Consider the following 23244-nt stretch of genomic DNA (forward strand, 5'->3'; position numbering starts at 1 on the left):
TGTCCTGGAACTCACTCTGTAGACCAGGCTGGCCTCGAACCCAGAAATCCGCCTGTCTCTGCCTCCCAAGTGCTGGGATTAAAGGCGTGTGCCACCACCGCCCGGCTGTCAACAAACTCTTTTTCCTCTGAAGCCGTAACTAGGTCTTGCTCATTTTTATATTCACTTTTTCTAAATAACGTATGCTCATTTATTATATTTTTTTGAAGTTTTAAAAATTACTACAACTACCAAATTCAGACACTAATGATTCTGAAATCTAGATAAGCTACATATTTAACAAAGTGTCCAAACGCCAAGGTGATTATTTAAATTGATAGGCATGATAAAACACATACTCAGTAATATCTTTCTTAAGTGTTATTTTATTTTTTAATTAGCATGCAAGATTTAGAAGGTTTCTTCCTGGTATTTTCATTCATACTCAGATTTGGTTGTTCTGGGCCGGGCTCTGTTCCTCCGGTTCCCGTCCCCACCCTACCCCCAGGCTCTCCCACCCCCAGGCTCTCCCACTTCCAGGGTTCGTTCGTCCACTTTCCTATCAATTAACCCTCCCACCCCACCCCTTAAAGCCTCTTTTTTTTTTTCCTTTTCATGAACCCCTTTCTGTTTCCTGGCCTCTGTCTATTCTTACTCATGCATATGCACATGTAAACACTGAAAGCTAAGGGGCTGAAGAGATGGCTCAGCAATTAACACTGAATACTCTTCTAAAGGACCTAGGGTCAATTCTAGACACCTACACTGGGGCTCATCCATCTGTAACCCCAGTTCCAGGGATTCTCACACCCTCTTCTAACCTCTGAGGGCACGAGGAAGGCATGTGATACATAGGCAAAATAATCCATGTATATTAAATTAATGAGTAAATTAAAATCTGTTTATTAAAAGCTAAGGTCCACATATATGAGAAGGAATATACATACACTATTTGTTTTTCTGATCCTGGATTACTTCAATATAATATTTTCCACTTTCATGAAAATTTTATAATTCAGTTTTTCTTTACGGCTAAATAAAATTCCATCTATATAACTTTTCATTATCTATTCATTGGTTGATGGACAGCTAGGCTAATACCATTTTCTTCTCAGCAGCATCTTACCAAAAAAAATGGCTAATTGATAAAGATAGATCTACACAGATCCAATTACTAATTTCTCCCAGTAGACCTTTCCTTCCTCTTCTCTTGACCACAGACGCACCTTTGCATGGTGACTGCAGGAGTAGAGAGTTAAATATAGAATCTAGAGGCCACTGTGGTCACACACATCACCAGACTGCATGTGTGGTCCTTCCCCCTTGACCAGTGACAGAACAGGCTCAAAGTTCTTGCAGCAAGGCCAGTGTCGGTGTCAGGGTCCCTATGGGAAGATGAATCTTTAATAAATGTGATTATCTGTTGGTAGCCTTTGTTAGGATGCTTTCCAGATCAACTGAGCTCATTGGCCATGCATGGAGGGACGGGCCTACACACCAGCAGGGCCACCAATACCAGTACCCATAGTACCCATACAACAAGGACTGGCCACAGGGTCACCTTTAACAACACTCTCAGAAAGCAAGCCTCATGCCTGCCAGGACGTTGATGTTTAAAAAGAACTGGGGAAAACTCTTATCTTCAAGAATGCTTCCTTGGAGAACGTCTCAGATCTGTGCCTTTGCACAATCATTAATGGCTTCAGACTTACCAGCCTGATCCTGAGAGAGAAATCTGCAATGGGTGGGCTTCTAATATCTCCACTGACAGAGAAAGTCCTTCAGGGTGGCAGCTATTTCACAAACATTGATGTGATTAAGCCCTTGTAGAGTAGATCAGTGTTTTCTATAATTCCGATTGTTTTAAAAGAGGATTCTATTGTAGATGGAACTCGGTAAAACATTCATCTGGCATGCATGAAGCCCTGGGTTTCATCCTCAGCACTACATAAATAAACCAGAGTATCATACGCCTATAATCCCAGCATTTGGAAGGTAGAGGATCTTGAGTCTGTGGTCATCTTTCAGTACAGACTGATTTCATTTCAAAACCATCTTTGGCTGGGCGGTAGTGGCGCACTCCTTTAATCCCAGCACTTGGGAGGCAGAGGCAGGCGGATTTCTGAGTTCGAGAGTTCGTGGCTAGCCTGGTCTACAGAGTGAGTTCCAGGACAGCCAGGGCTACACAGAGAAACCCTGTCTCAAACAAACAAACAAACAAACAAAAAACAAAAAACAAAACCATCTTTGACTACATGAGATCCTTTCTCAAAAACAAAAAAAAAATCAAATTCAAGTCAAGCATGATGGTCCACACCTTTAGTCCCAGTTCTTGGGAGTCAAATGCAGGTGTTGTTAGTATTCTGTCTAAACTCCACCTCCACAGTTATCTGGCAACACCAGGTATGCTCCTCCCCACAGTTACCTGGCAACAGCCAGGTAGGCCTGCCCACTATAAAAGGGGCTGCTTGCCTCCTTCTCTCTTGCTCTCTTGCCTCTAGCTTCTCTTTGTCCCCTTGCCCCTTCCTTTTCCCTTCCCCCTCTCTCCACGTGGTCATGGCTGGCCTCCACTTCTCTCCTCTCTCTCTCCTCTTTCTCAGCCATCTTCTCCCATTTCTCTCCCCACCTTTGCACTCTGCCCTGAATAAACTCCCTCCCCTTTGGAACCGTTTGGTCAGATGTCTGTTCTAAGCTGCATGCCAAAATCTAACAGGTGTGTCTCTGTAAGTTCAAACCCAGGTCTATATAGAAAGTTGCAGGACAGTTAGAGCTATATAGCAAAACCCTGTCTCAAAACAAAAACCAAATTCTGTAACATTTATTGGAGTATTGTTATCTTCATTACACTGTGGCCAGCCTTTGGCTTCACCAGAGTTTGAGCACCATGTCCTCAGTACTGAACATATACACTTCCAAAGCACAGGCAAGGAAAGGAATGTAGGAGATGGGGGAGAGCCATCTCATTTGTTCTCTCAATTGAACTGGGGTTCTTAGTCAGAAAGAAGGACACATGAATGGCTAAAGATAGGAAAGGATCCTCAAAGATGAAATGAAAGGAAAAAAAGAAATCTTAGACTACACAATCAACACAGAAATTGTTAATGTGCTTAACATATGTGCCTATATGTGCTTAAGTCCACCCCGTGAATTTTAGAGGCCTTTATACTTGCCTTCAAACGTCATATCAGAAAGTTGGTACATCTCAACTCAGAGTCAACTATCTCCCCAGGATTACCATAAGCTGGGGGAACACTGGCAGCATGCTTTCCTGAGTTCAAAAGCTGGGACATGTTCTCCCAGATGTGTGGTATTAGGCAAGTTACCTGGACTCTCTATACCTGTTTCCTCATCAGTAAATTTTAGGTGTTGATGGTGACACATCCCTCATAAGAATTATGTAATCATCAAATGACTTAATATACACAGTATGCTTAGTCTGTCCTGAGCACCTAGGAAATCCACCTAGCAAAGGGCAGCTCTTAGGATTATTCAATAGCCTACTTGGGATGGCAAACTCAAAGGTCAGGGGTCTCAATCAACAACTGTATTTCCCTCCATCCTAAGGAAATGTATCATATATCAGCAACCAGAGATGTAAATGCCTCACAGATGAAGACATAGATGAAGTCAATGCCTTACCTAATGGCTCCCAGGTGCCAGGTGCCAGGGATGTGTGGTTATTTACATCCACTGTCCCCACCAAACATCCACCAAAACACATTTTGACAGGAACTAGTTAAAACAATAGAGCATTCTCCACAGAGTCTATCCTGAAAATAAAGCCAGGGTAAAGGAGACTGATCCCGCAGCCTGGACATTCACCTGCCTGCCAAAGGCCTAATGGTCTAATGATCTAATGATCTAGTAGTCTATGACTTTTTCTTTTCAATTCACGTTTGTTTTCAGCCTGGGCTGCCTGGTTGAGGTTGAGAGAAAGGGGACAGTGAACGTGGCAGGTTGCAGAGAATTAGGGAAACGACCTGGAGAACAGTTCCTGGAAAAGCAGCAGATACAAGTCTGTTGGGTCCAGTGAAGCCTTGGATGGGGCCCTCCTGCCTCGTGTCAGGTAGCACGTCCTTTAACTCACTTGATTCTGTGTGTAGTAAAAAGGGAGAGAGGGGGAGGGGGGAGAGAGGGGGAGGAGGAAGAGAGGGGGAGGGGGGAAGGAGGGGGAGGGAGAGAGAGAGAGAGAGAGAGAGAGAGAGAGAGAGAGAGAGAACATGTTATGTTAGCTGTCTTCTTTACCCCAAGACCCACCCCAGAGCCCCACATTCAGTGAAGTACACAAAAGAATTTCTACTCTACACTAAGAGAGACATGAAGAAAGACCCTGAGCCATAGAGAGGGGGACATCCAAAGAAGCCAGCGCTGAGGTCAGAGCAAGGAAGGAAGGCCTAGATGAAACCCTGTTTCTACAGTGTGGTGTTCACATCGGGTAAAAATCTACCCCAGGAGCACCCAGAACTGTCAGAACCTAAGAAGCCGGGCTGCAGAGGCGAACAGCGCTCAGTGCTGCACAGTGCTCACTCGGCCACTGCTACTGCCAACCGTTTGCTCACACGCTTCATCTTCGTCATCTGAGAAGGGAGATAAGTGGTGCCCGGCTTGAAGGTCTGCACAGAGTTTAATTAATGAAAGAGAGCAGATCAAGCTCACTCAATTGCAGAGTTGTTTCAGGGGCTTCTCAGGCTCACCCAGCCAACAAATAGCAGAGCAGTAATCACAGCCTCGGGGGTGACTCTCCAGAGTCACCTCTCAGCTACTGTGCTACAGTGATGCAATGACTAGTTTCGGGAATGCAGATTTGAGAAATAGTGAGAAATTTAAAGTTCAGTTCTTCACCTACCACCCCTGGCACCTGCCCTTCCTGCTTCCACGTCTCACCTTCACCAACAGGCATCGTGAAGCTTTCCTAGTGTTTGAGATCATCCAAATGTCCATTCTAATCAAATTAAGATCTAATGTGGTGTCTACATTTAGAGTGTAAATTCTCTTTTGTTTTTGTGTTATATTAACCATCCCTTTTATCTACTGGTTCGGAAGCCTGTAATTCCCCAGACAGTCACCCAGAGATGCTACCTTACGCACTCAGGACCTCAAAGCAAAACAAGGATACTGTCATCCACATCAGCTGCTAGAATACTTTTCCACTCTCAAACTGAGGTCACAGAAAAATGCAAATAAAAACAGTAACAGAATAGCATGTTTTGCTTGGAAGCTTTTTCTTGGGAAGACTGTGTATGCGTGGTTCAGAAGCCAGTAACAAGATGGGACGGAGCTCGGCAGCAGAGAACAGCATGTTGGACTATAGGAGTCCCCCAGAAGCCAGGCTCAAGCATAGTCACAGATGTTAAAACTTGAAAAAAATCCCTGACGGCATCTGAACTCAGTTATTTCCAGATTCTGGTCATGTGCAGATTCTTTTGTTCAGATGAAATCTTACCAAGAAGATTTAGAGAAAAGCTTTGAGGCTCTTCTTGAATCCCAGGGGGAAGCATTAGATTAACCCCTCTTCTGAGCTCTCCTCCTTCAAACAGCACACTTTTAAAACTCCTGCCCTACGGGTTAGAGAGATGGTGCTATGGATAAAGTACTTACCTCCCAAGCTTGAGACCTTGAGTTCAGTCAACCTCTAGAACCCATACTTTAAAAAAAAACAAGAAGCCAGATACAGCAGGGCAGGTCTGCAATCCCAGTACTAGAGAGGCAGAGACAGGAGGATCCTGGGAACTTACAACCCAGCTAAGGTAGCCGAATCAGGTTCAGCAATAGACTGTGTCAAAAGCAAAGAGGAGAAGCTGGAGAGATGGCTCAAATTTTGATGGCTCAAAGTTTGCTGCTCTTGCAGAGGACCCAGGTTAAGTTCCCACCACCCATGTGGAAGCTCACAACTGTCTCTAACTCCAATTCCAGGGATCTGACACCCTCACACACAAGATACAAGTAGGCAGAATACCAATATGCATTTAAAATTTTTTTTTGTTTTAAAAAAAATATCTGGTGATACAGGGTCTCACTATGTGTATTACCCTGGCTAGCCTAGAACTCACTGTGTAAACCAGCCTGGGCTCGAACCCACAGATATCTGCCATCTGAGTGTCATGATTAAAGGCACTGTTATATCCAAAAAAATGATGTGTTTGGGTTTTTTTTTTTTAATAACTAACTTAATCCCATTTTGTCCTATTACTATTGGGAGAATTCTGGTCCAGAAAAGCTGGCTGTCCTGCCTGAGGTCCCAGAGCCAAGCTTCAACAATCCACTTATCTCTCCCTGACTATTTTTCCATGATGACACACAACTCCTCACATGAACTGCCTTTTGTTTCTTCACGTCGTTCGTGTGTTTGGATTTGAGTGTTTGTGCCCATGCCCAGTGTTCCCAAGAAAACCTAACAAACCAGTCTCTGCTTTCCACTTCAAGCTCAGAGTCTGCAGTTTGGACATATTGATGTCTCAGCTGCCTGAGATTGAGCGAGGAACGGAACACACAAGAGGGGCTACAAACACTCCTCCCAGACAGCTGCATAGGTCATCATTTAGATTTGAGAGATGTCCTAAAAAGTGAGGAGTTCTCAGTGAGACAACTGAGAGTTTGCAAACAAAGTCAGGACCCCCAGTGTGTGGTTCTGGACGCTCGACACTGGAGCTACAAGGTCTCTTCATATCTCCATCTGTAAAACAGAGGACACTGGGAAAAGGAGAAAGCTGTCACATGGCTCCTGTATTCAAACACGGTGCCCTTTGGGTGCTGAGAGTGGAAGCCAGTAATAGCACTGCTCCCTGACTCTCTCCCTGCCCCCTGATTGGAAGATCTCCACCAGGATCAATAGAAGGACAGAATTCTGACTAACATGCTTTATGAAGGAAGCATGTAGCATCTAAGGACAGGCTTCCAGCTGATTTGCTGACATTCCCCAGTATGGCCTTCCCAGCACCCCAGACAGTTTCCATTATTGCAGTAATCTGATGGATCCCGGATATGCTCATTAACTTATTCACAGTAACACAGCCAGAAAATGATGGGCTCAGAATTTGATCCCTGAAGCACCTTTATTCTTTACTACTACTTGGCTCTGCTCTTCTTTCCTAACACACGCAGAAAAGGGATAACACTACATACAGAGGTTCAGGAGGACTGGACCAGCCCAGGCAAAGGCTGCAATGAACAGACACCAGGCCTGAATTTCCCTCCAGCTTGCTCAAAGGCGAATGCTCCAGCCAGCCCTTCACTTATCCCCTAGGGGCAAGAATTCTCTGCTTGCTTCCTGGGTCCCCTCGGTGGGTGGTGGGAGTTGGGCACAAAAGCAGGAGAAAGGTAAACTTTCTGCATGTGAAAACCACCCCCCACCCCCGAGGAGCCGTGTCACACCGTATGTCACCGTCATCAAAGGGGCTGTGCATAAACCTGAAAAACCAAACGGACCTGTCTGTAGGTGTCACTTATATCACAAGGCTACAGGTGCCTTTATTTCTACCGTCCGCTGGTGCTGGGAGCACGCTTGCCTTCTCTTGCCTTGAAAGCCTTCTGTCTGGACCTAGCCACCACTTGTCTTCACGTAAGCAGCTTTACTTTGCTCTTTTGAATGAATTGAAAGGGGTGTCGGGGCTCAGAGACTTAGCTGGGGCCTGGGACTGAGTGTCTGTCTCCAGCTCCCACAGCAGCCCCTCCGTGAGGCAGTCAGAGTGCCTCCTCCCGGGGTGTTTGACCCAGGCTTGACTGCTTGCCGGAGAGAGTTTTTGCCTCCTCCGGGAAGGTGGCCACCCACCCTCTTCATCGGCCCCCACTTCCCCGGTTCCACGAAACCAAAGGCAGCTGAGAGAATGTGTGTGGACAGGAGCTTAAATCTCTGCCCATCCTTCAGCTGCCTTTAGGAGGGAGCTGGATTGTGCACGGATAGCCAGCTCAAGAAAAATCCACCACCTCCCCGGATCCCTGACCTCACCCCTCAGATCTTTGGGGGGCCTGCTCACCAAGTTGCCCCTCTTGATACAGAGAATGGTATTCTTACAGTTTGAGGCATTTTTTTTAGGAGTTTGTACAAAATGGTTTAAAGGAATCTCATTTGGCTCTCTCACAGTCCCTTAGGGACAGAATGCTTCCAGAAAAGAAGTGGCTAGGGTTTTTTTCCACTGTATTCTCAAACCTTATCAGTCTGTGGGGGTGCGGGGGGGGGGGGGGGGGGGAGTGCGCATTCGCCCCCTCCTGGCAGCAACTGGAAACACATGCTTTCCCGCATCTGCGTTACAGTGCGAGAATTTAAGACAGAAACGGGTGTCCTAGATCATTAGGCACTTCGTCTCCATTTTACAGATGGGGCAACTGAGGCACAAGGAGGCCCAGTAATTTATGGAGATGGCTTTGTGTTGTAGTCTAAAGACTCAGACCCAGGCTATTGTGTGCTCATCCACACGGAAAGTTTCATTCGTCTGCCTTCGTGCTCTTGGCAAGGGTCTTTCTATGATTCAATGTATTTGGGACAGCAGCTTTTACAGTTTGGTTTCCTCCTCTTCTCATGTCTTCAGAGTGAAATTGTCTAGCTACTCAATCTATGTTCACTGGTTTTATTAAATCCCCAGGACGCTCAGAGGGCCGTGTGTTGAAACGTCCATTTTAAAGATGTGGAAGTAGGTTATCAGAGATGGTCATGAGTACTTACAGATTAGCAGACCAGGTTGGGGAAAAAAATCAAAACTTTAGCATGCCTGCAATAAAGTCAGAGATTGCAGCAGATTGAGCAGTTAGGAACTGTGCCCTCATGTTGCTTGCTTTATGAGTGGGTATTACAAGCAATATTCCTTCCCTGTGTCTTTAACCTAAAACTTGTGATCTTCCCATCGAAGCCCACAGCTTCCTTCAATGAGGTTTTAGAGAAAATAGAAAAAAAAATGCAGTCCCAAATAAGCTAAAGGAAAATGAAAGATTACTCAACAAGGCATAAGTGAGTTGGTTCCCACATGCTGTGGTTGCTCTCAGAACAAATACTCAAGTACCCAACCCACAAGCCTTCCTCTGCTCCAAGTGTTGAAACCCTCATGGAGCCCTCTGCAGCTGCCCTTCTTAAAGAGCCCCGAAGGGTGGGAAATTAATGCCTGTCCGTAAGGCTCTGGACACAGAGGACATTCAAGTGTCATGGAGCGTTAGAAGAGAAAACGCAATTCTCTTCTCCACAGCACTGCCTGGATGATAGAATTGTGGAAGGTTTTTCACTGTCTCCCTTTCCTCATGTTGCACTGCTTTGGCTTTGTTCGAAGATGTTTTGACAGAGAAATAGCCGATACCTGTAAACAGACATTCAGGAGATAGACACGGGAAGCTAGCCTCAAGTTTGAGGCTAGCCTGATCCGCACTGTAAGTCTGTACACCAGAGACGGGGAAGGGGAGAAAAGAAATAGAAAGGAAAGAGGAGAAATAGCCAAAGTGTAGATGCTTAATTGGATAGAGATTTATTTGGTCACATGCCTAAAATGACCTTGACGATCTCTGCTAGGGTCAAAGGAGGAATTTTCCTCGTCTGACAAATTGTCCAAGGCTGGGGAGTTTTGCACCTTCACTGCACTATACCTATTATTTTTGCCATGGGTTTGTAAGTGGGACAAAAGCCCATAGGCCTGGTTCTTTAGCTGGGTGGACCCTATTGTACTCGTGGTATGTGAGCTTGCTCCAAAAGGAGACAGAAGTTGCTGGAGGCTCTCAGTTCCAGGCCTGCCCTGACTCACTCCAAAGGTGCCTGTAATCAACTTTCTCACCAGTAAAAGAGAGCTCATTTGATTCCACCACCTTAGGGTGATCAGACCAATCTTTTTCGTACCGATCATGCCTTCCGTATGAGGTGGCCAGGGTGATAATGAGTCTGGGGGAAACTGCTCCCATCTGCTGTTGGTGTATTGAAAGCCAGGGCATGGGAGTGTGAGGAACCCAGCTCTGTTGTCCAGTTGAGAGGTAAGGAGCAGGAGGGGAGCAGAGGGCTTTCTGGGGCTACAGGTTTAATGAGTGGTGGTGCTGGTTGCGTTTTGAGTATTTGGTGACTTCACTTGACCAAAGTGCAAGTGTTACCAATGTGGCTGCATATGTGTACGTGTGTACAGATTTGGAAGTGTTTTGTTGATCCAATGAGAAGCTGCAGAAGGGCTGACTTCTTAGTGTTTTCCTGTCATGGGTGAAGAACTTAGGTCTGGAAAGATGAAAGAGGCAGAGACTTTCCATAATGACAAGCCAGAAAATGGCTAGACTAGTGGGCCCAGGAACGTTCTAGTATCCCCATTTTATCCTGTGAATGCTAGGCCTACCTTGTTTCTGCCTTGTTTTTATTACACACACACACACACACACACACACACACACACACACACACACACACACACCAGAGCCTTCTGCCACTGAGAATGGCTGTGCAAACTCAGACCTGGTTTTTGGATATTGCTGGTCCAGAGACTTCACTGAGAAGAGGGCACCATACTGATTATCCATCTACATTAAACACACACACACAAAACAGCCAAATGCCCACTTACCGCAAACACCTTCCAAGGCCTAGAGAGAAGGTGCTGCCAAACACAAAGCAGCCTTTATTCCTGAACTAGCACACTTAGTGCATGCTGGCTACGTAGCCTGGCCTTTTGTGGTGAGCTTAGACTTAATAACGCCTCCTCTTACTACAATAGCAAAACAAAAAAAGAAAGAAAGAAATGTTCAATGCTTTCATAAAAGACCTAACCCCCACGAAGAAGCAAGAAATAATTGTGGATGGAAAGCAGCATGATAAATATCAGAGAGAGCCCTCTAAGCACGCCTAATGGGTATAATTTGCCATAAAAGGAATTATCGATGGGAACCAACTCCATCATTGTGTGCAGTGCTGAAGAGATTACAGATCAAGAGGGTGCGCAGGGCCTGGGAGATCCTTAAAGGAGATGAACACCCTACTGATAAGATCCAGTTCAATTTTACCAAATATGTTTCTTGTTAAATGCTAAATGTCTTCTATATGTTAGGATGGATGAGGAAGGGCAAAGTCAAAGTTAGGGTTAATCTTTGAAGGGTGCCCCCTAGACTTTGAAGACCTGGAGACTGTGTTCTGTGCGATTCCATTTGGGGCCCACCACTTCTTTCTCCATATGCAGTTTAAGGTCATATCCGTGATGTTCTTAGTGTCCAGCTCAAAAAGTATGAGACTCTTTCCTTCCTCTGCTCACACTTAGAAGAAGACTTTCAGAAGTCGAGTTTAGAATAAGCACTAGTAGTCTTAACCCTCCTCCCAGACATCTCCACCCTGTACAGACTCAAGACATAAAGCCAGCCAATCCATGGGAAAATCAGGGCCCAAACCCAGGAAGCCTTGACTTCTGACTGATAGGCTCCCAGGTGAGATCCATGGCTATGATAACTACCAGGCCCATTAACCCTACCGGGGTATCGAGGAAAAGGCTTCCTAATTGAGACCTGGGGAATATACAGAATTCTGTGTGCTCCCACAGAAAGAATATCTAAGATTAAGAACCCAAACTCTAGTTTTTCTTTATACGCAGCATACAGTTCTTCTGCAGACTGAATGGTGATCAGGATGGTAGATTTGTGAGCATCTCAAAAGATCCCTGTGAGTTTTAGTTTCATTATATAAATATGCCTGGGATGGCGCCGTGCCTTCAGATAGGAAAGCTAACAGACCACATGGGAAACTTAGGGCCTCCCTCCAGCTTAACCCTGCTGTCCATTGGCTGTGTGACCTTGAGCAAGTGACAGAGATTCCCTGGGTCTCCATTTCTTCTCTGTCAAATGACAGAGTGTATTTTCCAGCCCTGGTACTACAGTACCAGCAAGGCAGGAGGTAATTCTGCCCAGAGGTTGGCAAATCCCTCAAAGGGCCAGGTAGTAAATATTTTATGATTTGCTGGCCAAAAGACAAAAATCAAGAATGCTAAGTAAACATGTATTTCAAAATCTAAAAAGATTTCTAGCTTCAGGATAAATAAATAAAGGAGCTATAAGCTGGATTGGTTTCAGGTTGTAGATAACTCCTGAATTAGGTGGTGCATTTTTATGTACATTAAAAGAATACTAACTTTCCATTTATAATGATAATATAAAGTTTATCCTTTAAAGATGCATTCACTTATAAACAAACTAAAAGAGAAAGTGGCTGTTTAAAATTGTTTAATTCATTGTATTTAGAGGACCAAATGCATTCAGTAATATTACTTTGGTGGCAGGCAGAAAAATAAAACAAACAGAGGACACTGTATCAAATAATGGAGAAGCTTTCATGCCTTCCAATTCTATCTGACAATGTCCCTGGACATGGAATCTCATTTTTTTGCTCTGGTGTTTGTCAGTGCTATGATTTCGAGCTGCTGTGTCCTTCCTGTGAATTGAGTTTGAACCAGCTTATCTCATTAACTTTATTTCAAGAATTAAAGAAAATGAAGTGGGCTGGAGAAATAGCTCAGCGGTTAAGAGCACTGACTGCTCTTCCAAAGGTCCTGAGTTCAGTTCCCAGCAACTACATGGTGACTTACAACCGTCTATAATAGGATCTGATACCCTCTTCTGGTGCGTCTTTAAAAAGCTACAGTGTACTCATATAAATAAAAATTAAAAAAAAAAAGAAAATGAAGTGAGCAGATTATATTAAAAAACTAATTAAAAGCCTTTCAAACATGACTCACACCCCTAAATTACGGAAATATAGAATGAAGCACAGAAGTAGTGTTTGGGTATATGGGAAGCAGCAAAGGTGACATTGGCAGGGCAGAACACACAGTCCTCTGTTCAGTCTCAGCCAGACACCTTTGCTTAAGCTCCCCATCTACCACCATGACATGCCAGGTGAGCAAAGCATGGCAGTTAGGATCAGAAACTTTCCACGCTGATCCACCTGAGCTCCCACTCAAATCCCGTCTCGTGTGAGCTGGGTTATTTTGTACTTGCTACCTGGAGTCCCAGAGCCTCCACCACCACCCCACTCCCATCCTTCATCCATAAAACAAAACCTTCCTTTCCCAGCACCCATCAGAGTGATCACTCTGAGGAAAGTGCTCCAGTATCAGGAATGTAATTCGGTACACAGCCTACAGAAACAGAGTTCCTGGGAGGACTCAGGATTGCTCCAGCATATTAATATTGCTGCAGGGTATCCTGTAAATGTTCACTAACTGGAATAAATTACCTACAGACGTAATACGCTGCTATATGTATGTGTATCCATATCACATGTCTAATGCATGCAAAGCTTTACAACATCAGTTCAGAACTGGTTTTGCTGGAAAATAAGATTGTGGCAAACACATGCACATGCTAATACATAGAAACGCTCAGAGCTCTCTGATTTCAGCATTCTGGATAGAATCCCACAGGGCAGTTCTTGTCTCATTTTCCCAAGAGCACTTTTAAATATTATATGTCGGAGTTCAGAGGGTCAGGCACAAGCAAAGAGAAAAGTCAATAAAGAGACAGGATTGCACAATCTGAATCTCCCAGCTTTGAAATGTTCTTGTTATGTTACTTGAGCAACTGTCTCAACTCCTCTGGCTCAGTTTTCTCATAGGAGCAATGGGACTAGGCAGGATATGGTGAAGACTACAGAATGCCATCTGTGTAAAGCACTTGATTGGAGTGCCTACCTGCTGCCCTTATTAAAAGATAAGGGTCATTCTATCAGGAGTTTCTATACCATGAAGCTTCTATAAGCTTTTGTTCTATATGTCCTCACAGCCTCTCTGATATTCCAGGGTGATGTTGGACTCCGTAACCCATAGCACCTTCCTGCCTAACGCATCTTTCTGTGACCCTCTGATGTCTTGGACCGATCTGTTCAGCAATGAAGAATATTACCCTGCCTTTGAGCATCAGACAGGTGTGTACATATGGGGTTTCCCATTCAAGGGCAGCAGGGCTGGGCTCAGGCTGGATCTAGGGCAGTCCAGAAATGTCAGTGTTCAATGCAGATGCTGATGGAAAGCCAGGCAGAAGGAAGTACAGGCTGTGTAGAAAGAAGGGCAGTAGAATCCTCGCTCCTACTTCTTCCTAGTATGGTGTAAATTCTGCCTGCTTCAAAGTAATATTCAGTAAACACAGGTCCCTGCCCACCCTAAGTCCTCCTCCCCACCGTTCTCTATATTTCCTTCTCACTCTCCCTCCCAATGTTTAACTCAGTTTTCTGTACCTAAGAAGGAAGCTTGAGGTCTTATGTAAGTCTCATTGCAGAGAGAGGCCAGCTGAGTTTTGCCCCAGAAACCCTCTGAGGCCTCCATGCCTGAGTAAGTGCTTGGGTGACTGCACATCACAGCAAAGCCAACTTACTGCTGGCATGGCAGGTGCATACCCATAAAAGTGACAGACGCAAGAACCAATGAAGCTGTCAGTCCTTGTGGAGACTTAACCTTAAGCACACGAACCTGGCCAGATCTGAGCTTAGTGTCTATAGGTAAGCAGTGAGCAGGAGGGGCCCAGCCTTTTTGACATGCTACACACTGTCACCACAAGGAAGCCCCTGCCTTTACAACTAGAGGCCAGGGCTGCACACCCAGAATTGAAGTGATTCCTAAATCGCAAAGTAATAAACCCACTCCTACCCCCTACACACACACATGCACACACAAAATCTCTCACTCTCAGCTGAAAGGCCTATCAGGTCTGTCCAATGTATGGTCTGCAGTCCACATGCAGTGAAGGATAACTGTAAATGTGGCCCAGCACAAAAATCATACGAATTCCTACGACAGTATGAGAGATTTCCTTTGCAATATTTTTTGGAAGTCAATTGCACAGTTCTCAAAGAGAACTTTGCAGCTGAAAATTCCGTGTCACAATGTTGAAGGCTTGGGCATACCTGATGGATCACTGCATTTGGACTTGACTCATCTGAGGACACAGTACAATTCTCCTTTGGTCCCGAGAAGTAGCTGGGTTCCCTGAAAGATGATGGGAAATGTAATTCATCTCGCTCCCTCAAACATGAACCTGAAAAGAAGACAACGAAGGCTTTAGGGTGTTCTTTCATGTTCTCGGTGCTTGTTCTTCCAGATGACGTGGGGGCAGGGCAGATGGGAGAAGGCCTCAACACTGGCCATGTGATATCCTGGCTACAGGAGCAGTAGCTCCTGTAGCCAACAAGAGTCTAAGCTACGATTCCATGTGACCTTAAAGTGAAGAGAAGCTTTGCCACTAGCTGCCCCAGCTTAATCTCTCAGGCCCTGATCTCTCCTTTGATGGGAAAATAATGAAGCTACAGGCTGGCACCAACAAAATGCAAGGTTACTTCTAGCTGAGGTAGAAGAAAGTTCAAAAGCTGATGCCTATGCTAATGTTTACACAGTGGTATGGACATAATTCATCTCACTGAAGTATATAATTTTTAAAAGATTAGTTTTTGGAGTTGGTACATTTTACTATAATACAAAATATAATCCATTAACAGAAGGCATCACCAGTGGAGTTGACCCTGTAACATAATTCTGTACACTTTCAGATTCTTGGGGGCAGCCCTCCACAGATTGAGGCCTTGGCATTTCTATTAGTGTGATGAAAGGTGAGACAATGTCACTGCTGGGATTCTTCCAGCAGTGTCTCGGAATCCTGCATCAGGAGACATCAGAAACATAAACTTCTTTCGCCACTGTTTTTAAAAACCTGAAGTATCTCCATCAAGAAATGAGATCAATGAAAATAAAATATCCTCATTTCTTTTCTTAATCAGGACATCATCAGCCAGAGAAATGACAGGGTCTGAATTTCTAAAAAACCCTTCTCTACCAGGACTAGAGCTTGGGCAGTCAGAATACCCTGACCACTTCCCCTAACTCATGTCTCCTTGCTGAGTCACAGATCTCCATCTTAAATCCAGACCTTGTCTAGGGACTTAGCCTACTAAGAACTTCCTGTTGGTATCTGCCCTCAAGTATTGACATTGCCACTCACCAGCCAGTGACATCCAGCAAGCCATTTGACACATTTTCCTTCACCAAAATAGTATCCACTCCCTAAAGGTGGGAGTGTAAAGTAAGAGTTGACATTATCAGGCATTTGGACATGTGCCTGGCACTTGTCAGATGCTTGCCTCACCCAGGGACACCCCAAAACTCCTAGAGAGGAAGAAACCAGTCATCAACTTCCTCTCTCCAGTCTTCAACCTAGATCTCAGTAGTAATCCTCCCAATCTGGGACTGAGACCAAAGGCAAAGGAAGTGAGGGAGAAGTAATGTACCCTCCAGACAAGTGACGTCCAGGACGGCCTGGGTGTGATGCTCAGCCTAGTGCAGTCCAGCTCTTTTCAAACTTTGCAAATGACTTCATCTGAGAAGGCCTGAGCCTGTGCCCTCAACACACTCACCACAAGTGAGTCCACACTGCTCTTTGAAGCAGGACCTCTGGCTGACTGCACTAAAGGCTTGGAAGGGCACAATCACAGATTGCAAAATACACTGGAACTTCATTAATTCACCTTCGTCTTGACTTCAGCTTTTTCAAAATAGAGACTTGTCATTTAGACTATTTATTCAGGTAGAAACTCTGTACTTCACATGCATAATATAGTATGAAACACACACACGGTTTTTTTGTTTGTTTGTTTGTTTTTTGAGGCAGGATCTTACTATACAGCGGTGACTGTCCTGGAGCTCACTGAGTAGCTAGTATACAGCACAGCTGTTATGTTTCCTTTTCTTCTCTCTCTTTTCTTTTTTTTTTTTTTTTAGACAAGGTCTCACTATATATTTCTGAGATATATATATATAATCTGTATATCCAATTAAGTTCCAATAGTCCACCTTCTAAAATTTTCTTATCTTACCTCTACTTCCTAGAGCTCCACCCTAGATATCCTCCTCGCCACACACCTCTTCCCTGGCCTTCAAAAATGCCTGTGGCCAACATGTGGCGCCTCCTTCACTTTTGCTTATGCTTTTTTTTTTTTTCCACAGCAGAGCTTTCTAGACTGGGGAAGTCCCAGGGAACTAGTTCCAGGAGGCCCCTCAAGTCTACTATAGATTCTGGGTGGCAGTGGAGAAGACTTGATACTGGCTCTCTCCTCTGCGCCCCAACCCTCGGCCAGGTTCCTCCGCTTTCATTCTGCATAGCTGTTATCAAGTTTCAGCTATAGGCAACACCTGTTTCACCTGAGTCTAGCTCGGCCCCTTACCTACTGTGTGACTTTAGTTGTCACCTCAGGCCTCCACTTCTCTATTTGTAGAATTGGTGCCATGACTTAGGATCTTGTCAAATGTATTGAAGACAGCAGGAAAGAGCAGCGTTTGGCAGAGTGACAAGTACATAAGAGCACTCAGGAAGTACAACAGCTGTTGGGCCAGGTGTGGTGGTAAACACCTTTAATCCCAATGCTAGGAAGGCAGAGGCAGGTTGATCTCTGTGAGTTCGAAGCCAGGCTGGTCTACAGAGTGAGTGCCAGGTCAGCCAGAAATATATAGTGAGACCTTGTCTCAAAAAAAAAAAAAAAAAAGAAAAAGAAAAGAGAGAGAAGAAAAGGAAACATAACAGTTGTGCTTATCCAATATGAGATTTTACTTCAAGGAGAGCTTTTTAAAAGACCAGTGCCAAGCCATCCTAAGTATTAAATTAAAGGGGAATGCATTAAAATCACACTGGGGCTTTTCTAAGTAAGATTCAGGTGCTGGGCACAGAAACTCAAGAAAACACCCATGGGTACGGGCCTAAGAATTTATAAATCTAAGCTGGAAAACACACAAATCACTGAAAGGTCTAAGCAGAGTCCCGTAACAGAAGTTGTGTCCCAGAGAAGTCATTCCTGGCTACCTCTGCTCTGTCTGCCCACTGAGGCCTAAAGAGCATCCATGGCCATCACAACTCAGGGCCTGGCTCTCTTAGCCACTCCCTAACTCTCCGTGACACTTCGCAGGCACCCAGCCAGCCCTCCTCTTTCCTTGGTCCAGTTCCTTGCTGCTCATGGTCTATGTCATTCCAAGGTTAGGACAAGAAGCCAAGAGAGGTTATAGGTAGGATGGGGCCAGCCCAGCCATGAGAGGAAACCTGGAAGCCATGCATCACCCCAGGACTTCCCTCATAAAGCCCTTCCTTTCTGTGCCATAGCTGCAGATGATGGTACCCTACACTATCCACTTCACTCACCACCTCTCTACAGTGTTGCCCTGGGCGAAAAACTTTCTCAACTCCCTATGCTAATAAATCATACTAATTATGGTCCCAAGTTGTCTAACTCAGGCCTCCTCTAAAGCCAACTGTCTGTCTCCCCCTTTCCCAGTACTGAATTTGTCCTTAACCTGAGAATGAACACAGAGTTGGGCAGCTCCTGTCCAGGATGATACGAACTTTCTAATCCCCATCTCCCTACCTGGAGCTACTTCAGGCATGGGTGTCACCTCCTTATTCTGAGGGCCCTGGAGGACATCAGCCCAAAGAACTAAATACATCCAACCTGATAGCATCATTTGAGAGAGCTCCCCCAGAGTCAATGACAACTCTCTCTAGCTCTTCAGCTTTTCTTCCCAAGGCAGCTGGCCCTCAAGTTCCCTGACCCACTTCAGACTTCAAAGGAGCTGGCAAGGCCTGCTGCTTAATAGTGGCCTCTGGACTTTTGCATCAAGCTTTCTGGACATAGGATGCTGGCTGGCCTCAGCTAGGAGCCTAGGCAAACAGACTTCATAGCAAGCTTCTCCCAGAACTTCAGTGTGATTTGTAAATGAGAGACACGTCAAGAAAAACACTGTACCTTTCCAGACAATATGACCCAGTAAGAGGATATATTCTTATATAAATAGTCCCTTGATTTGCTCTACGTTCATTCCTTCCAAATACTAGAAGGTTCTTTTTCATGTCGTTTGCTGGGATCAGAGGCACTGGCACCATCACCTCTCCATCTTTCTGATTTTTCAGACCTAAGTTATAGATAGATAGATAGACAGACAGACAGACAGACAGACAGACAATAGATAAACATGGATATGTAGCCTTCTACCTGCCTTCATCCAAATCTTATTTTTGATATGTGCACTCAACTTGGTCCTCCAAGATCAGGAAATGTGGCATGATGCAAGATGTCCACATGGTGTCCAATGACCTTACCAATGGCCACTGTGACCCTGGTGAGGAACCATGTAACCTCCCAGAACCTGTTTCCTTACCCTAAGGTAAAGATCTAATCACTGGTGATCTGGTAACACTTACTGAGGACTGATGGGCTAAGGAGGGGGATGGGAAGGAGCTCTGAGCACTCCTGGTTCAGGGTGACCAGAATTCAACAGCTGGGGAGGTAGGTGCTGTGAATCCTTCTGGAACTTTCATAGAAGCACCTGAGGTGAAGATTCTTTAGAGTGTGAACTGCTGTGGTTCAGGGAGAATAGGAGGAGGGACTCAGGGGTCAGAGGAATGGGGAAAAAAAACACCTTCAGGCAGAGGGCAGGGAGTGACACAGGGGCAGATAATAGAGGCCCTGGGGCAGGATCCCTCCCTTCCTCAGTGGCATCACTAACACCTCCCCCCTCATCCTAAAGCTGAGACCATGGAAATACTCCACCACCCAGTCTTTGTGGATGCTGGCTCCCCTATTCCTGCCTCTACATTGCTGAGAACAGGCATTTCCTCTCAGCCATCTCAGCTCTGAAGACTGTGGGAAGGGCTTTTGCTGACCGAAAAGCCAGCCACTGTGTATCTGCCACCCCCCCACCCCACCCCCCACCCCCGTTGTCTACAAAGCCTACTCTGTAAGTGAGTTCCACCAAGGAGCCAGAGAGCACTAGGCCAACAACACCTTCCTGGTGTCAGAGCTAACCTCCCCCCTACTACTTCCCTAGATCCTTAAGGGGAAGAAACAAAGTAGTCTTCCTTCCAAACAAAATAACCCTGCCATAGAACTGGAGAGAGGAAGGGAACAGAGACACAGAAAACCCTTTCCATGGAGAGAAACGTGCGGTGTGCTACACAGCAGTGCACCGATAGCCATCTCAGTCAGGCCCCAGTGCAGGACCAGCAGCCAAAGAATGTCAAGGATCATAAACGGCTCCCATCAGAATACCAGGAACAGCTAAAGACCTCTTAGGTTTACTCAAGCTAGCAATCAGTAGATGAAAAAGCACAGACAGAACTCAGGAAGGGTCTGTTTTCTCAGGAGACCCTATTCTCTGCCAGGAACTAGCCATAAGCCTGATCAGCCAGCTTCAGCCAGCAGTGGGGGATCACAGAAAGGGTAGTTGGGTCAAACCATTCATTCCCTCCATGTTTTCAACCACCAGGAGGAGGCTATAACACCACCATTAAAGAGCCTGGCAATGCAGGTTCTTTCATGTATGTGAATGCAAAATTCTGGTAAAAGGACTGATGATAAAAATGGATTATTTGCTACACATGTGTGAGGCCCTGGGCTCAGTTCCAGCTCCAGAAAAAAATTAAATAAATAACTGGTTAAATTTTTTAAAATAAAACAAGTCTAGGATTTGAGCTTACCAAGAGGCTCACCAGTGGGAAAAGAGGATTCTGAGTTTTAGAGGGAAACTGTTTCTGTCTTTATGAAATAGCCCTGTCACACCTATGAGGACCCTGGAAGAATCTGAGAAATCAAACGATGCCAATCAGGACTTGGCGTCTCAAAGGCAATGGAGAAGAGGTAGCCCCAGCAGAGCAGAGCTGTCTCCTGGCTGGGTTCAGGAGCATCATAGCTCATGTAGGCACGGTAGCAGCAGCAGAGGCAGGGCAGTGGCAATAGCAACAACTCCAGTGGCTGAGGAATGTCACTGCACAAGGTCAATCTCTGTCATCCACACAGCCTGAGCCAGTGACCTCAGCCTCGCTCTGTTGACTTGCCCACCCCCATTCTCTCTTGCTGTCTCCCTGTCTCTCCTCAGATGTCATCTCTTTTCTGTGCTGATCCCCCAAGGATGAGCACAATGAGATGAGAGAAGCGAGCCATTCAGACTGTGGTTCACATGCCACCGTTGCCACCCGCTGACAGTGGGATCTAAGGGAAGTGATTCTCCTCCGATCCCTGAGTTCCTCGTCTATCAGGGGACAAAGGCTAAACATGGCTATCCATCATCAGTTTTTACCAGGCAATTTGTGGCATCACACAGAGTAGGTGGGTAGTGGTAACATTAATAAGATTGTTAAAGTATTTGTGAGCTTGTTTAATCTGTAGAACAACTCTGTGATAGAGGTGATACAGTCTTCTCCATTTCATGAAGAGGAAAGTGAAGTTCTCATTTATTGGATGGATGGATGGATGGATGGATGGATGGATGGATGGATGGATAGTGGATTGATAAGTGAGTACTTAGATACTATGGTGGTTACAAAAATTATATACACAGGTCTACTCTATGTCTGCCATTCCATCTGTTTCTGCTTGAAACATTGAGACAAGGCTGCTGTATACCTAGACAAAGTGCTACTGGCACATCCCAGGCTACAAAGCAGGACCTACAACTGACTGAGTATCTACATGACTCCATTGAAGGAATAGGTAGTCTGAGCACAGGAAAGGATAAAACTTAAACCACCAGGAACACAACAACCTCAGTACAGCCAACTCTTCCATGACTTCCTTCCTCCCTAGATATCTGTTAAGATCCAAGGTCGGCCACACTATGGACAGTATCTAACTAGCTCAAGACCCTTGTAAAAGCTGACCAGAGACTATGCACAAATAGGTAGCCATCATAGCATCTGCCTATTAATGCACAGAGACTCAGACTAGTTTCAGATAGTCTAGCACAAAGAAAACATCTAATAACTATTGAATTGATTGGGGATTTCCCAGACACCACTCTCCTTACATTAACTCCAACTCTATACCAGCCCTGTAGGTCAAACATACTATTTCCATTTTAACAGCTGTGGAATCAGAGGCCTAAATATCTATGGGCCTTACCCAAAAGACAAGCAGCTAAACCAGGATTTGAACCCAGGCCTTCTGAACTCCTGAGTTCTTATTCTTGATATCATGTTACCTAGAGAATCTTTTTGCTTTCTTTCTATCGGTTACATCATGCTAAACACCCAAAAGAGACTTAGTAATTTCCCACCAGCCTCATACCCTCTCTGGCCCCAACAATCCTCTACAGAATCCCATCTCCCTGGTGGTCTCTGCAGAGAAGGTAACCTGGATCTTTGTAAGTACACGCCAGATCTATAGCCCTTTCTGAATAAAGAACAAAGATGCTAACATAACTGGAGTATTCTTTGGGAATATTTGGAGTATTCCCTTGGTAATCCTTTACTTCTCTGTGCTCTGGTGCAGCCTGTGATTCCTACTGGACATCAGTGCACCCTGAATACTGGACCAAGCGCCACGTCTGGGAATGGCTCCAGTTCTGCTGCGACCAGTACAAGCTTGACGCCAACTGCATCTCCTTCTGTCACTTCAACATCAGCGGCCTGCAGCTATGCAGCATGACGCAGGAGGAGTTCGTTGAGGCAGCCGGCATCTGTGGGGAGTACCTCTACTTCATCCTCCAGAACATTCGCTCTCAAGGTCAGTGTTAGCAAGCCTCAGGAGGAGGGCCGTGGACTGGGACCCACACCCCCATAGGCGCTTCCTTTGCCCCGACTCTCATAATCATTTGGTATCAGTGCTCAGTCAAAACCTCTCCGTAATCAGAAATTCTACTGTCCCGGTGTTGAGAGTTTAGCCAAAAGGAAAGCAAGAGCCAAGAAAACAAGTTGGGTAGGCTTTTAAAAAAGAAAAGTAAAACACGTAAGAAGTCCAAAACCACGCTGAAAGCCTCAAATAAGGATGTTCAAAATTAATTAAATCTTGAAAGGTGAACAACAACAAAAAAAGCAACCTGCTTCACCTCTGACTAAGCAGAGAGGAAAACAATAAAATAGACCTTTTCCCTTCCTATTTCCAGAGAAGTTCAAAATTGCCATTCTTAATACATTCCTTTCGGTCAAGAACCCGGTGGCCAGAAGGTGGCGCCAGTAGCGTGGACACCATGAGCATGCGCTGCTTTTTCAAACCAGAAAGCTGTGAGGTAAAGCAGCTGGTATGAGAGGCTGCGCGCCTTCACTTTGCGACAGACAGCATACAGGTCTGCTTTACAGGCAGTCGGGGCAAAGGGAAAACTTGGAAATCAGAATGGCCCACTGTGTTACTGATACAGTCCGGGCTCTTATACACGGAAGCCATAGAATTCTTTCTGCAAGAAGTGCCCCCTGTCCAAATCCCCAGTAGCTTTGTCGGCTGGGAAGATCGACGACCCTCCCTGGGCTTTGAAGGATTTAGTGAATGATTATCTGGTACAACATATAAGTACACTCTAAGAAGCAGCTATTTGTATCATT

The 23244-nt window shown here is 45.3% G+C and overlaps 1 protein-coding gene across 3 annotated transcripts in view; it reads left to right on the forward strand.

Annotated features, from left to right (window-relative positions):
- Positions 1-23244, forward strand: part of Elf5 (E74 like ETS transcription factor 5) — a 39883-nt gene that overhangs the window by 4979 nt on the left and 11660 nt on the right. Inside the window, exons 1-3 of one of the 3 annotated variants that reach the window (XM_028767084.1) lie at positions 7417-7537; positions 13707-13831; positions 22199-22432. In XM_028767084.1, coding sequence (XP_028622917.1) covers positions 13711-13831; positions 22199-22432 — 355 coding nt within the window. In that variant the 5' untranslated portion in view covers positions 7417-7537; positions 13707-13710. Of the gene's footprint in view, positions 1-7416; positions 7538-13706; positions 13832-22198; positions 22433-23244 lie in introns of those variants that run through there. The other 2 variants (XM_028767085.1, XM_028767086.1) reach the window with 2 other exon arrangements.

Source organism: Grammomys surdaster, unplaced genomic scaffold, assembly GCF_004785775.1.
Source record: "Grammomys surdaster isolate TR1022 unplaced genomic scaffold, NIH_TR_1.0 170, whole genome shotgun sequence".
NCBI classification, from domain to species: domain Eukaryota; kingdom Metazoa; phylum Chordata; class Mammalia; order Rodentia; family Muridae; genus Grammomys; species Grammomys surdaster.